The sequence below is a fragment of the Phocoena sinus genome, chromosome X, assembly GCF_008692025.1.
Source record: "Phocoena sinus isolate mPhoSin1 chromosome X, mPhoSin1.pri, whole genome shotgun sequence".
In the NCBI taxonomy this organism is placed as follows: Eukaryota; Metazoa; Chordata; class Mammalia; order Artiodactyla; family Phocoenidae; genus Phocoena; species Phocoena sinus.
In genome coordinates this window covers 110843722-110859229 of record NC_045784.1, presented here as the reverse complement: position 1 = coordinate 110859229, position 15508 = coordinate 110843722, and the positions used below count along the sequence as shown (strand labels likewise).

The 15508-nt window shown below is 40.5% G+C and overlaps 1 protein-coding gene across 6 annotated transcripts in view; it reads right to left on the bottom strand.

Annotated features, from left to right (window-relative positions):
• Positions 1 to 1322: 1322 nt before the first annotated feature.
• SLC25A14 (solute carrier family 25 member 14) overlaps positions 1323 to 15508 on the bottom strand; it is a 37303-nt gene continuing 23117 nt past the window's right edge. For all 6 annotated transcript variants that reach the window (XM_032620917.1, XM_032620922.1, XM_032620920.1 and 3 more), the window contains 2 exons: positions 2773 to 2853; positions 1323 to 1773 (listed from right to left, as the gene is read on the bottom strand). In XM_032620917.1, the coding sequence (XP_032476808.1) occupies positions 1732 to 1773; positions 2773 to 2853 (123 nt within the window). In that variant the 3' untranslated portion in view covers positions 1323 to 1731. The remainder of the gene's footprint in view (positions 1774 to 2772; positions 2854 to 15508) is intronic.

The window sequence follows — 15508 nt, the reverse complement described above, 5'->3', positions numbered from 1 at the left end:
TGTAGTGGTTTCTCTTGTTGCAGAGCACGGGCTCTAGGCGCGTGGACTTCAGTAGTTGTGGCGCGTGGGCTCGGTAGTTGTGGCGCACAGGCTTAGTTGCTCCGCGGCATATGGGATCTTCCTGAACCAGGGCTCGAACCCGTGTCCCCTGCATTGGCGGGCGGATTCTTAACCACTGCGCCACCAGGGAAGCCCTGCACCGGGGCTTAGTTGCAGCATGTGGGCTCTTAGTTGTGGCATATGGACTTCTTAGTTGTGGCATGCATGCGGGATCTAGTTCCCCGACCAGGGATCGAACCCAGACCCCCTGCATTGGGAGTGTGGAGCCTTAGCTACTGGACCACCAGGGAAGTCCCTAGCCCATATTTCTTTACAAGTGCTTCACAAAGTGTAATCTAAGGATCACCCTCCGTCAAGTGCCTATGACAAAAGCAAATGCTTTTGCCCCAAATAAGGTTAGGATCTCAGGTGACAGGGTGCAAGAATCTACATTTTCACAAGATCTCCAGGTGATTCTGCCTCAGGTGGTATTTGAAAACCATAACCCTTTATTTCAGCCATGCTGAAATTTCCCCCATTCCCCTGCCTGGAATGTCCTTCCCTGCCTTATCTACCTGGTAACATCTGCTTTTTAGCACAACTGTCATCTCCACTATGAAGCCTTTGGCCAATCCCCTAGGTAATTGTTTCCTCCTCTGTGCTTCTACAGCACTTAGTTCATCTCTCAGACAGTACTTAGTACCTACTGTACTGTACTTAGTACCTACTTACATGTCTGTTTCTCCTACTATAATGTGACCTTGAAATCAGAGACTATGTTTTAATTTATTTTTACATCCCCAGCATCTAAGACATAATAGATAACAATAAATGTTTGTTGAACAAATGAATGAATGGATAAAGATGAAGAACTAAAGTATTCATCTCACAAATATTTGAGTGCCTACAATGTGGTAGGCACTATTCTGGTACAAGAAAGTAGCCAGAACTTTTTGCCTGTAAGACAATTAGAACCCTGCACACAGGGTTCTATTTTAAGCCTCTTTTTAAGCCTTTAAGCATTTTATCTGTGGAAACTTCCAAATGAGCCCCTTGTTTGTTTATGCATTCTTTAGGATAGAACCACTTGTCTGATGTTTACAAGTGGCCTTATGACAATGAATGGCAATGGGAAAGCACAATGTACTTAGTCCATTCCCATAAATGTGCTTTGGGAGTCCAGACTCAACTTCATAGTCACCTTCTCTTTATTGCTTTCTGGAGAATATAATATAAAGATTTGGCAAATGAGAAAACAGTAAATGAAGACAAAGCCAAAGTTATTCTGCCAATAAATACTTTAATGAGAACCGAGGTCTGTAACATAAATAGCAGTAACTGCCCTGGCCTATGCCTTCTGCTCTAGCCCAAGTCTGGGGCTAACAAACTACATTTAACCCACATTTGAAGAGAAGGTCATTTTGAGTGTCATCTATCAGTATCCATCTTCACAGAAGATACCAATCTGGGGCCAGAGTCTCAGTGTTAATACTCCCTCTCAGGGAAAAGTTCACATGGCAACACAAACACATGAGCAATTTTGAACCATCCTATCGTTCTTCCATCAGGAGGGCCTTGGGAGACCAATGATTCAGTAAACACTTACAACTTTGTCAAAATACATTAGAACACAGAAAAAGGGAAAAGAAGAGTAGAAAGGTTGGCAGGGCTTGACTCACATATATTCAGTCCTTAGATTTGAAGCCTCTTGAGCTGCTCATATGTAATAAAAAACTGAAGAGTAAGTCATGGAAGATCACTGGGATGATACTGAAAGTCAAACCCGGTTCTAAAATTGTGCATTGCATTCTCTTAAATTGAGGTACTTAGTCTGTGCTATTCTAAGTTGCATTTGCTTAAAAGTCTTTTTTAAAACAATATCTAGCAAATCAAGCATGTGTTGAGTGCCCACCAAGTGCCAATTTTGATTGCTGGCATTTAGCAATATAAACATATTAAAATTCTAACATATTTATATTCTTCAGGGGCAAACAGGCCATACATACACACACACACACACACACACACACACACACACACACACACAAATATCCAAGAACATCAATGACATATAATTCAGTGCTAGAGTAACTGTTACAGACATTAGGCGATCAGAGGAATCCCAAGGAGGGAGGGAGATACTATCTCCATTAACCTATAGACTCCACAAGGGCAAGGATTACTTTTCAACCCTGAAGTGCTCACCACTGTACAAACACCACCACACATTATCCAACTCATGGCTCTTCCCATAGGAGGCACTCAAACACAGCTAAAGGAAGGAGGGTCATCCATGAGGAAAGAGCCCTGCTTCGCTCTGGATTCTTTTGCTCTATGAGTGTTTTCTGTCTTATTATTTCCCCAGCTATTTTAGTCATACACTTAGGGGTAGGAAATATGGATTACCTCAGCATGGACCTTCCTGTGGACACCTCCTAGCAGGGTTTCCCAAAACTTCCTAGCCCCTTCCAGATTTGGCTGTGTTTGTTGTTGTTGTTTGTTTTAAAGAGGAAAAGAAACTTTGGCATTTCTTTTCTAATCCCTTTAGTTTGTATTAGACTCCAACTGAAAGCCATTTCTGTACTTAGTTCCACCCGCAGTGGTCACCATTAGAATGCTTGAGTAGATTCTCACTTGCCTAAAGGCTTCAATAATCAAATTTTCCTTCCTATAGCCTAGAATTACCTGGGAGCTTGAAGCACGTACTTCCATTCTCATGTTCCAAAAGGATACAATGATGTTCCAGGGTCCAAGTCGAAGCCAGTTTGGCCAAAATCCTTTATAGAGTGCAAAAAAGCCCTCATGTTTCCACATCTGACGGAAAGATATAATAAAAAAATGAGTGAATTCTCCTTACACTTTACATCTGACAATTATTTTTATTTTAGTACTCATCTTCCATGCCCCTCCCCAACAACTTAGGATCCATGAATGGTCCTTTTTCTAAAGACATACATTTTGTGTTCTAAATCCACCCACCCACTCATTCAACAAATATTTACTAAGGACCTACAATATGCAAAGTACTCTTCTCCATGTTGGGATAATAGTAATAATAGTAAACAAGAGAGAAAGTGTCTGTGTTAGCCAGCCTCCAAGATGGCCCCCGATGAAAGCCAACTCCAGTTATTCACACCCTTGTGTAGTCCCTCCCACAACATATCAGGATTGGTCTGTGTCACCAATAGAGTACGGCAGTAGTGAACGTACGTCACCGCCAATGCTATGCTATAAAAGACGTTTTGTATATTATAAGGTTTTGCCTTGTTCTGTCTTTGATCGTTTACTCTGGAGGAAGCCAGCTGCCATGTCATGAAGAGAAGCCCATGTGGTGAGAGACTAAGCCCTCCAGCCAATAGCCAGAGAGGAACAAAGCCTTCCTGCTGACAACTACATGAGTGATCCTTGAAGCAGATGTCCCAGCCCCAGTCAAGCCTTCAGATGATTTCAACCCTAGCTGACATCTGAACTATTACCTCATGAGAGAGCCTAAGCTGAAATCATTCAGCTAAGCTGCCTCTGAATTCCTAACCCACAGAAACTGTGACATAATAAATGCACGTTGTATTAAGGCACTGAGTTTTGGAGTAATTTGTTACACAGCCACAGATAACATACATTCCCTGCCCTCATGGAGTGCATACTCTAGTGGAGCTGACAAACGAATACATAAATTGATATATATTATATTCACAAATAATAAGTACTAATAAGACAACTAAAGCAGAGTAGGGGAAGAGGAGTTGGGCAAGTCACTGTCCTTCTCTGAATCTGTTTCATCACTGTAAATTCTGTGTATGTAATGCCATGGATGACCTCATGTGAATGACCAGAGGATTAGACGAGGAATAGTGTAAAATGCTTTAAGTTTTCTGTTTTATACACTGTAGGTCCTACATACGCCAACTGAGTGGTTATTAGAATTAAATGACACAGAGATTGGTTCAAGATGGCAGAATAGAAGGACATGCGCTCACTCCCTCTTGCGAAAGCACCAGAATCACAACTAACTGCTGAACAATCATAGACAGGAGACACTGGAACTCACTAAAAAAGACACCCCAAAGACAAAGGAGAAGCCGCAATGAGATGGTAGGAGGGGTGCAATCACAATAAAATCAAATCCCATAACTGCTGGTTGGGTAACTCGCAAACTGGAGAACACTTATATCACATAAGTCCACCCATTGGAGTGAAGGTTCTGAGCTCCACGTCAGTTCCCAACCTGGGGATCCAGCAATGGGAGAAGGAATTCCTAGAGAATCAGACTTTGAAGCCTAGCGGGATTTGACTGCAGGACTTCGACAGGACTGGGGGAATCATAGAGACTCCACTCTTGGAGGGCACACACAAAGCAGTGTGCGCATCAGGGTCCAGGGGAAGGAGCAGTGACCCCATAGGAGACTGAACCAGACCTACCTGCTACTGTTGGAGGGTCTCCTGCAGAGGCGGGGAGTGGCTGTGGCTCACCGTGGGGACAAGGACACTGGCAGCAGAACTTCTGGGAAGCACTCCTTGGCGTGAGCCCTCCCAGAGTCCACCATTAGCTCAACCAAAGAGCCGGGTAGGCTCCAGTGCTGGGTCGACTCAGGTCAAACAACCAACAGGGAGAGAACCCAGCCCCACCCATCAGTAGACAAGTGGATTAAAGTTTTACTGAGCTCTGCCCACCAGAGGAACAGCCAGCTCTACCCACCACCAGTCCTTCCCATCAGGAAGCTTGCACAAGCCTCTTAGATAGCCTCATCCGCCAGAGGGAAGACAGCAGAAGCAAGAAGAACTACAATTCTGCAGCCTATGGAAGGAAAACCACATTCACAGAAAGATAGACAAAATGAAAAGGCAGAGGACTTTGTACCAGATGAAGGAATAAGACAAAACCCCAGAAAAACAACTAAAAGAAGTGGAGATAGGCAACCTTCCAGAAAAAGAATTCAGAATGATAGTGAAGATGATCCAGGACCTCGGAAAAAGAATGGAGGCAAAGATCGAGAAGATGCAAGAAATGTTTAACAAACACCTAGAAGAATTAAAGAACAAACACCTAGAAGAATTAAAGAACAAACAAAGAGAGATGAACAATACAATAACTGAAATGAAAAATACACTAGAAGGAATCAATAGCAGAATAACTGAGGCAGAAGAATGGATAAGTGACCTAGAAGACAGAAATGGTGGAATTCACTGCTGTGGACCAGAATAAAGAAAAAGAATGAAAAGAAATGAAGACAGCCTAAGAGACCTCTGAGACAACATTAAACACAACAACATTTGCATTATAGGGGTCCCAGAAGGAGAAGAGAGAGAGAAAGGATCCGAGAAAATACTTGAAGAGATTATAGTCAAAAAATTCCCTAACATGGGAAAGGAAATAGCCACTCAAGTCCAGGAAGCGCAGAGAGTCCCAGGCAGGGTAAACCCAAGGAGAAACATGCCGAGACACATAATAATCAAATTGACAAAAATTAAAGACAAACAAAACTTACTGAAAGCAACAAGGGAAAAATGACAAATAACATACAAGGGAACTCCCATAAGGTTAACAGCTGATTTCTCAGCAGAAGCTCTACAAGCCAGAAGGGAGTGGCATGGTGTATTTAAAGTGATGAAAGGGAAGAAACTATAATGAAGATTACTCTATCTGACAAGGATCTCATTCAGATTTGATGGAGAAATCAAAGGCTTTACAGACAAGCAAAAGCTAAGAGATTCAGCATCACCAAACCAGCTCTACAACAAAAGCGAAAGGAACTTCTCTAAGTGGGAAACACAATAGAAGAAAAGGAACTACAAAAAAGAACCCATATAGCACAGGGAGATTAGCTCGGTGCTTTGTGAGCACCTAGAGGGGTGGGATAGTGAGGGTGGGAGGGAGATCAAGAGGGAGGAGATACGGGGATATATGTATATGTATAGCTAATTCATTTTGTTACAAAGCAAACTAACACCATTGTAAAGCAATTTTACTCCAATAAAGATGTTAAAAAAAAGAAACCAATAACAATTAAGAAAATGGTAATAGGAACATACATATCGATAATTACCTTAAACGTGAATGGATTAAATTCTCCAACCTAAAGACACAGGCTAGCTGAATGGATACAAAAACAAGACCCATATATATACTGTCTACAAGAGACCCACTTCAGACCTAGGGACAAATACAGACTGAAAGTGAGTGGATGGAAAAAGATATTCCATGCAAATGGAAATCAAAAGAAAGCTGGAGTAGCAATACTCATATCAGATAAAATAGACTTTAAAATAAAGAATGTTACAAGAGACAAGGAAGGACAGTACATAATGATCAACGGATCAATCCAAGAAAAAGATATAACAATTATAAATATCTATGCACCCAACATAGGAGCACTGCAATACACAAGGCAACTGCTAACAGCTATAAAAGAGGAAATCAACAGTAACACAATCATAGTGGGGGACTTTAACACCTCACTTACACCAATGGACAGATCATCCAGACAGAAAATTAATAAGGAAACACAAGCTTTAAATGACACAACATACCAGATAAATTTAATTGATATTTACAGGACATTCCACCCAAAAACAGCAGATTACACTCTCTTCTCAACTGCACATGGAACATTCTGAAGGATAGATCACATCCTGGGTCACAAATCAAGCCTTGGTAAATTTAAGAAAACTGAAATCATATCAAGCATCTTTTCCGACCACAAAGCTATGAGATTAGAAATCAATTACAGGGGAAAAAATGTAAAAAACACAAACACATGGAGGCTAAACAATATGCTACTAAATAACCAAGAGATCACTGAAGAAATCAAAGAGGAAATTAAAAAATACCTAGAAACAAATGACAAGGATAACACGATGACCCAAAACTTACAGGATGCAGCAAAAGCAGTTCTAACAGGGAAGTTTATAGCAATACAATCCTACCTCAGGAAACAAGAAAAATCTCAAATAAACAACCTAAACTTACACCTAAAGCAATTAGAGACAGAAGAACAAAAAACCCCTTAAGTTAGCAGAAGGAAAGAAATCATAAAGATCAGACCAGAAATAAATTAAAAAGAAATGAAGGAAACAATAGTAAAGATCAATAAAACTAAAAGCTGGTTATTTGAGATGCTAAACAAAATTGATAAACCTTTAGCCAGACTCATCAAGAAAAAGGGAGAGGACTCAAATCAGTAGAATTAGAAATGAAAAAGGAGAAGTTACAACAGACACCGCAGAAATACAAAGCATCATAAGAGACTACTACAAGCAACTCTATGCCAATAAAATGGACAACCTGGAAGAAATGGACAAATTCTTAGAAAGATATCACCTTCCAAGACTGAACCAGGAAGAAACAGAAAATATGAACAGACCAATCACAAGTAATGAAATTGAAACTGATTGAAAATCAACCAACAAAGAAAAGTCCAGGACCCGATGGCTTCACAGGCGAATTCTATCAAACATTTAGAGAAGAGCTAACACCCATCCTTCTCAAACTCTTCCAAAAAATTGCAGGAACACTCCCAAACTCATCCTATGAGGCCACCATCACCCTGATACCAAAACTAGACAAAAATGCTACAAAAAAAAAGAAAGTTACAGGCCAATATCACTCATGAATACAGATGCAAATATCCTCAACAAAATACTAGCAAACAGAATCCACAGCACATTAAAAGGATCATACACCATGATCAAGTGGGATTTATCCCAGGGATGCAAGGATTCTTCAATATATGGAAATCAATCAATGTGATACACCATATTAACAAACTGAAAAATAAAAACCATATGTTCATCTCAATAGATGCAGAAAAAGCTTCTAACAAAATTCAACACCCATTTTTGATAAAAACTCTCCAGAAAGTGGGCATAGAGGGAAAATACCTCAACGTAATAAAGGCCATATATGACAAACCCACAGCAAAGATCATTCTCAATGGTGAAAAACTGAAAGCATTTCCTCTAAGATCAGGAAAAAGACAGGGATGTACACTCTCGCCACTATTATTCAACACAGTTTTGGACATCCTAGCCACGGCAATCAGAAGAAAAAATAAAAGGAATACAGATTGGAAAAGAAGAAGTAAAACTGTCACTGCTTGCAGATGACATGATACTATACATACAGACTCCTAAAGATGCCACTAGAAAACTACTAAAGCTAATCAATGAATCTGGTAAAGTTGCAGGATACAAAATGAATGCACAGAAATCTCTTGCATTCCTATGCACTAATGAAAAATCTGAAAGAGAAATTAAGGAAACATTCCCATTTACCACTGCAACAAAAATTATAAAATACCTAGGAATAAACCTACCTAAGGAGACAAAAACCTCTATGCAGAAAACTATAAGACACTGGTGAAAGAAATTAAAGATGATACCAACAGATGGAGAGAAATACCATGTTCTTGGATTGGAAGTATCAATATTGTGAAAATGACTATACTACCCAAAGCAATCTACAGATTCAATGCAATCCCTATCAAATTACCAATGGCATTTTTTACAGAACTACAACAAAAAATCTTAAAACTTGTATGGAGACACAAAAGACCCCCAATAGCCAAAGCAGTCTTGAGGGAAAAACATGGAGCTGGAGGAATCAGACTCCCTGACTTTAGACTATACTACAAAGCTAGAGTAATCAAGACAATATGGTACCAGCACAAAAACAGAAAGACAGATCAATGGAACAGGATAGAAACCCCAGAGATAAACCCATGCACCTACGGTCAACTAATCTATGACAAAGGACGCAAGGATATACAGTGGAGAAAAGACAGTTTCTTCAATAAGTGGTGCTGGGAAAACTGGACAGCTATATGCAAGAGAAGGAAATTAGAACACTCCCTAACACCATACACAAAAATAAACTCAAAATGGATTAAAGAGCTAAATGTAAGACCGGACACTATAAAACTCTTAGAGGAAAACATAGGAAGAACACTCTTTGACATAAATCACAGCAAGATCGGTTTTGATCCACCTCCTAGAGTAATGGAAATAAAAACAAAAATAAACAAATGGGACCTAATGAAACTTCAAAGCTTTTGCACAGCAAAGGAAACTACAAACAAGATGAAAAGACAACCCTCAGAATGGGAGAAAATATTTGCAAACAAATCAACAGACAAAGCCTTAATCTCCAAAATATATAAACAGCTCATGCAGCTCAATATTAAAACAACAAACAACCCAATCCAAAAATGGGCAGAAGACCTAAACAGACATTTTTCCAAAGAAGACATACAGATCTCCAAGAAGCACATGAAAAGCTGCTAACATCACTAATTATTAGAGAAATGCAAATCAAAACTACAATGAGGTATCACCTCACACCATTTAGAATGGGCATCATCAGAAAATCTACCAACAACAAATGCTGGAGAGGGTGTGGACAAAAGGAAACCTCCGGGCTTCCCTGGTGGCACAGTGGTTGAGAGTCCGCCTGCCAATGCAGGGGACACGGGTTCGTGCCCCGGTCCAGGAAGATCCCACATGCCACGGAGCAGCTGGGCCCATGAGCCATGGCCGCTGAGCCTTCGCGTCCAGAGCCTGTGCTCTGCAACGGGAGAGGCCACAACAGTGAGAGGCCCACGTACCGCAAACAAAAAAAAAGGAAACCCCCTTGCACTGTTGGTGGGAATGTAAATTGATACAGCCACTATGGAGAACAGTATGGTGGTTCCTTTAAAATCTAAAACTAGAACTACCATATGACCCAGCAATCCCACTCCTGGGCATATACACAGAGAAAACCATAATTCAAAAAGACACATGCACCCCAGTGTTCATTGCAGCACTATTTACAATAGCCAGGTCATAGAAGCAACCTAAATGCCCATCAACAGATGAATGGATAAAGAAGATGTGGTACATATATACAATGGAATATTACTCAGCCATAAAAAGGAACGAAATTGGTAGAGACGTGGATGGATCTAGAGACGGTCATACAGAGTCAAGTAAGTCAGAAAGAGAAAAACAAATATCATATATTAACGCATATATGTGGGATCTAGAGAAATGGTACAGATGAACCGGTTTGCAGGGCAGAAATTGAGACACAGATGTAGAGAACAAACGTATGGACACCAAGCGGGGAAAGTGGCGGGGGGTGGTGGGGGTGGTGTGATGAATTGGGCGATTGGGATTGACATGTATACACTGATGTGTATAAAATTGATGATTAATAAGAACCTGCTGTATAAAAAAATAAATTTCAAAAACAAAAGAATTAAATGACAAATAATGCATACCAAAGGTCATAAATTGATGATGTGTATTGAATTCCACCAACAGAAACAGTTCCTGTTTAATGCATAACTATCTATTAAGTAACTGCTCTGTGTTTGGCATTGTATTCTATATTGAAAAAATTGTTATTTTGCCTTCCCACTGGTGAAGTGAAACCCACCACTATACTAAAAAATGAATATATTTGGATAAGGCAACAATATGAGAATGCAGACTTCTAAATATCCCTTACCCCAAGCTATAGATTAAGAACACTCAATATGATTATCCTTATTAATCATTTTTAAAGCAAATAGTAACATAATAAGGGCACTATTTATGGAAACATGGTGGTAATATGCTTGCCCCAATGGATCATCAGCAAATGTTATAGGTCTCAGACCAAAATTGATGTTGGAAAATTGTGAAAATCAACCAAAATAAATCCTGGATACAGATAACCTAGAATCATAGACTGCTAAGATAAGGCACCTGAGAGATACAACCCAACCCCATCACCTCTCACCTAGAACTGGTCTACAATCTCCACCGAGAAGCCAAAGCAATCTTGTTTTTTTTTTTTTTTTTGTGGTACGCGGGCCTCTTACTGTTGCGGCCTCTCTCATTGCGGAGCACAGGCTCCAGACGCGCAGGCTCAGCGGCCATGGCTCATGGGCCCAGCCACTCCGCGGCATGTGGGATCCTCCCGGACCGGGGCACGAACCCGTGTCTCCTGCATCGGCAGGCGGACTCTCAACCACTGCGCCACCAGGGAAGCCCCAAAGCAATCTTTTAAAATTATAAATCGGATAGTCACTTTCCTGGTGATTTCCTGGTGGATTTCATTCTAACTGCAAATTTTCTTTAATGACCTACATGATTTAGCCCCTGTCTCTCTCTCCAGTGTCATTTCCTACTACTTTTTCCTTCATTGATCACATGCAGCCATACCAGCCTTGTTTTTAACCCTTGAACATGTCCAACTCATTCCCAACTCAGGGCCGTTGTACCCACTCCCTCTTTCTGAAATGCTTTTCCCTCAGATCTTCTCGTGGCCACCTTCTTCTCATCATTCAGACCCCTGCTCAAATGTCACCTCCTCACAGCCTTTCCCTGGCCATCCTAGCTGAAGTAGTTCCCCACCACTATCACCAAGTCACTATCTCATTATGCTGTGTTAGTTTCTTCATAGTATTTACTTCCATCTGAAGTTATACCGTTTACTGGACTTCCCTGGTGGTCCAGTGGTTACGACTCCGCACTCCCAATGTAGGGGGCACGGATTTTATCCCTGGTTGGGGAACTAAGATTCCGCATGCTGCACAGCGTGACCAAAAAAAGATTTGGAATAATGAAATTACACTGTTTATTATCTGTGTGTTTATTGTCTGTCTCCCTCAACTAGAATGTAATGTCCAGAAAAGCAGGAACCATGTTGGTCTTCTTCACCATCCTATCCCACCACGTAACACTGTCTGGCACAGTAAAGTCTCCACTAAATATCTGAATAAATATTTGTGGAGTAAATGAACACACAAACTTTTACACACACACATACACACACAGCCTCTAACACTCTCATGAGCCATATGAATCCTTGCAGAGCTCCAAAACAGGGACTAACGTCTTCCAAACATTAGAACTGGGATGCACACTTTTTGGCTTGAGGCAGTTGAGTGAAAACAAGCAAGAACTTCTGTAGATACACAGAGACAAGAGGCTACTTCACGAAGTTATACATTTATTCAACGAATAATTTGCTGTGGATAAAGTGATAAACAAGATGCATATGGCCCTGCCTTCACGGAACTTAGAGTCTACTGGGCAGACAGCCATTAAAAGCAATTACAATTGACTCTTGAACAATGCAGGTGTTTAGGGGCACCGACCCTCCATGCAGTCAAAAGTCCTCATATAACTTATTTTCAGCCCCCTACATCCACAGAGTCAACCAACCACAGGTTGTGCAGTACCAAAGTATTTACTCTTGAAAAAAATCTGCATATAAATGGACCCATGCAGGGCTTCCCTGGTGGTGCAGTGGTTGAGAGTCCGCCTGCCGATGCAGTGGACACGGGTTTGTGCCCCGGTCCGGGAGGATCCCACATGCCACGGAGCGGCTGGGCCCGTGAGCCATGGCCACTGAGCCTGCGCATCCGGAGCCTGTGCTCCACAACGGGAGAGGCCACAACAGTGAGAGGCCCGCATACCGCAAAAAAATAAAAATAAAAAAAAAATAAATGGACCCATGCAGTTCAAACTCATGTTGCTCAAGGGTCAACTATACAATAAAATGTAACAAATGTGATACAGCCATACCACAGAACATCACCCAACCATAAAAAGGAACAAAGTACAGGCATACCTCATTTTATTGCACTTCACTTTACTACACTTTGCAGAGAGTGGATTTTTAACAAATTGAAGGTTTGTGGCAACCCTGCATGGAGCAAGTCTATCAGCACCATTTTTCCAACAGCACTTGCTCATTTTGTATCTCTCTGTCACTTTTGGTAATTCTCGTCATATTTCAAACTTTTTCATTATATTATATTTGTTATGGTGATCTGTAATCTTTGATGTTACTATTGCAAAGAAATGACTCACTGAAGGCTCAGATGATGGTTAACATTTTTTAGCAAATCAAGGTATGTACATTGTTTTTTTTAAGACAATACCATTGCACACTTCATAGACTACTGTATAGCGTAAACATAATTTTTACATGTACTGGGAACCCAAAAAGTTCATGTGACTTGCTTTATTGTGACATTTGCTTTATTGCGGTGGTCTGGAAGCATACCTCTGAGGTATGCCTGTACTGATACATGCTACAGCATGGATGAACCTTGAAACATTATGATAAGTGAAATGAGCCAGTCAAAAAGCTCACATAGGGCTTCCCTGGTGGCGCAGTGGTTGAGAGTCCACCTGCCAATGCAGGGGACACAGATTCATGCTCCGGTCCGGGGGGATGCCGCATACTGCGAAGCGGCTGGGCCTGTGAGCCATGGCCGCTAAGCCTGCGCGTCCGGAGCCTGTGCTCCGCAACGGGAGAGGCCACAACAGTGAGAGGCCCGTGTAACGCAAAAAAAAAAAAAAAAAAAAGCTCACATATTGTATGGTTCCATTTATATAAGATATCCAGAACAGGCAAATCCACAGAGATAAAAGTACATTAGTAGTTTCTTAGGGCTGGGAAGATAGGGAGGTAATAGCTAAAGGGCACAGGGTTTCTTTTTGAGGTCATGAAAGTGTTCTAAAATTGACTGTGGTGATGATGGTTGCACATATCCGTGAATATACCAAAAGCCTATTCACTCTGAATAGGTGAATTTTATGAATTCTATGAAGTTAAAAAAACATCAAAAAAGATGTTTTTTTAATTCAAAAAGAGTCATGTACCAAAATGTTCACTGCAGCTCTATTTACAATAGCCAGGGCATGGAAACAAACCTAAGTGCCCATCATCGGATGAATGGATAAAGAAGATGTGGCACATATATACAATGGAATATTACTCAGCCATAAAAAGAAATGAAATTGAGCTATTTGTAATGAGGTGGATAGACCTAGAGTCTATCATACAGAGTGAAGTAAGTCAGAAAGAGAAAGACAAATACCGTATGCTAACACATATATATGGAATTTAAGAAAAAAAATGTCATGAAGAACCTAGAGGTAAGACAGGAATAAAGACACAGACCTACTAGAGAACGGGCTTGAGGATATGGGGAGGGGGAAGGGTGAGCTGTGACAAAGCGAGAGAGAGGCATGGACATATATACACTACCAAACGTAAGGTAGATAGCTAGTGGGAAGCAGCCGCATAGCACAGGGAGATCAGCTCGGTGCTTTGTGACCGCCTGGAGGGGTGGGATAGGGAGGGTGGGAGGGAGGGAGACGCAAGAGGGAAGAGATATGGGAACATATGTTTATCTATAACTGATTCACTTTGTTATAAAGCAGAAACTAACACACCATTGTAAAGCAATTATACCCCAATAAAGATGTTAAAAAAATGTTTTTTAAAATATATTAAATGCTATGACAGAGCAAATATATAAAACTACTTACACATACACAGTTTAATGGTCAGGGAAGGCCTTTATGAAAAAATAATGCAATCTGAAGAATGAGTAGAAGCTAACCGTCTAACAAAGTATATGGCATGGGTGAAAACTTGGGAATGAAAGAAAAGTCTAGTACTAGAACTTGTTCAGTATGTCTGGAATACAGAATAAAGGTAGCAAAGATAAGGCTGTAGAGGTAAAAAGGGGTCAAGTCATATGGACCTTGCATCAAAGAGAAGCCATTCAAGGGTTTTAATATAGAGGTAACAGGATGAGATTTGCAGCTGCTCATTTCTACATCAGAGATGAATGCATAATTCCATTCACCAAAGTGTTATGGCACTCTTATAGATAAAATAAAAAAGTATGATGACAATAAAGAGCAAAGTTGTTTTAAAGAATTTTAATAGCAAGTAAGTGAATGAGTGAGTAAATATAAGTACTTAAAGGTTACTGTCAACATGAAAATATGTTTCTGACAATATCATACAGTACAGTGGTTACAAGTATAAATTCTGGAATCAAACAAACCCTGATTTAAATCTCAGATCTGCCACTTATTAGGTGTATAATCTTGGGTAAATACTTAGCTACTCTGAACCTGAGTTCTCTCCTATATAAAATGGCAAAGATATTATCCACTCTATAGGGTTGCTGAGAGTTAAAGGATATACTCTAGTGTGTGGTACATAATAAGCATTCAATAAATGCTATTACTATATTACTATACCCTCTATCTCCTCTTAGCCAACCTTGAAAGAGTATTTTATACTTGTCTACTCATCCTCACTTCCTATGTGTTTATCTGTCTCTTCCTATTAGAATTAAAATGTCATGAAGGCCAGGGCTTATTTGTTCACCAACCTAGAACAGTACCTAGCACAGAAGGCACAAACATTTTTGTAATGAATGAATGAATGATTAAACACACTCTTCAATGCACAGCAATCTGACTTTTACAAACACCAATCCAGCAAACCTCCTCTAGAAAATATTAAATCCAGCAGACACTTTGCAGTCCTTATACTGGATCTCTCTATTCCATTTAGCATTAAATAACTGCTCATACCTTCTTGAAGCTCATTACTCCCTTGGCTTCTGTGACACTACTCGCTTGTAAGTTTCCTCGTATCTTCTGAACTGTTATCTTTTTTTCTTCTCTC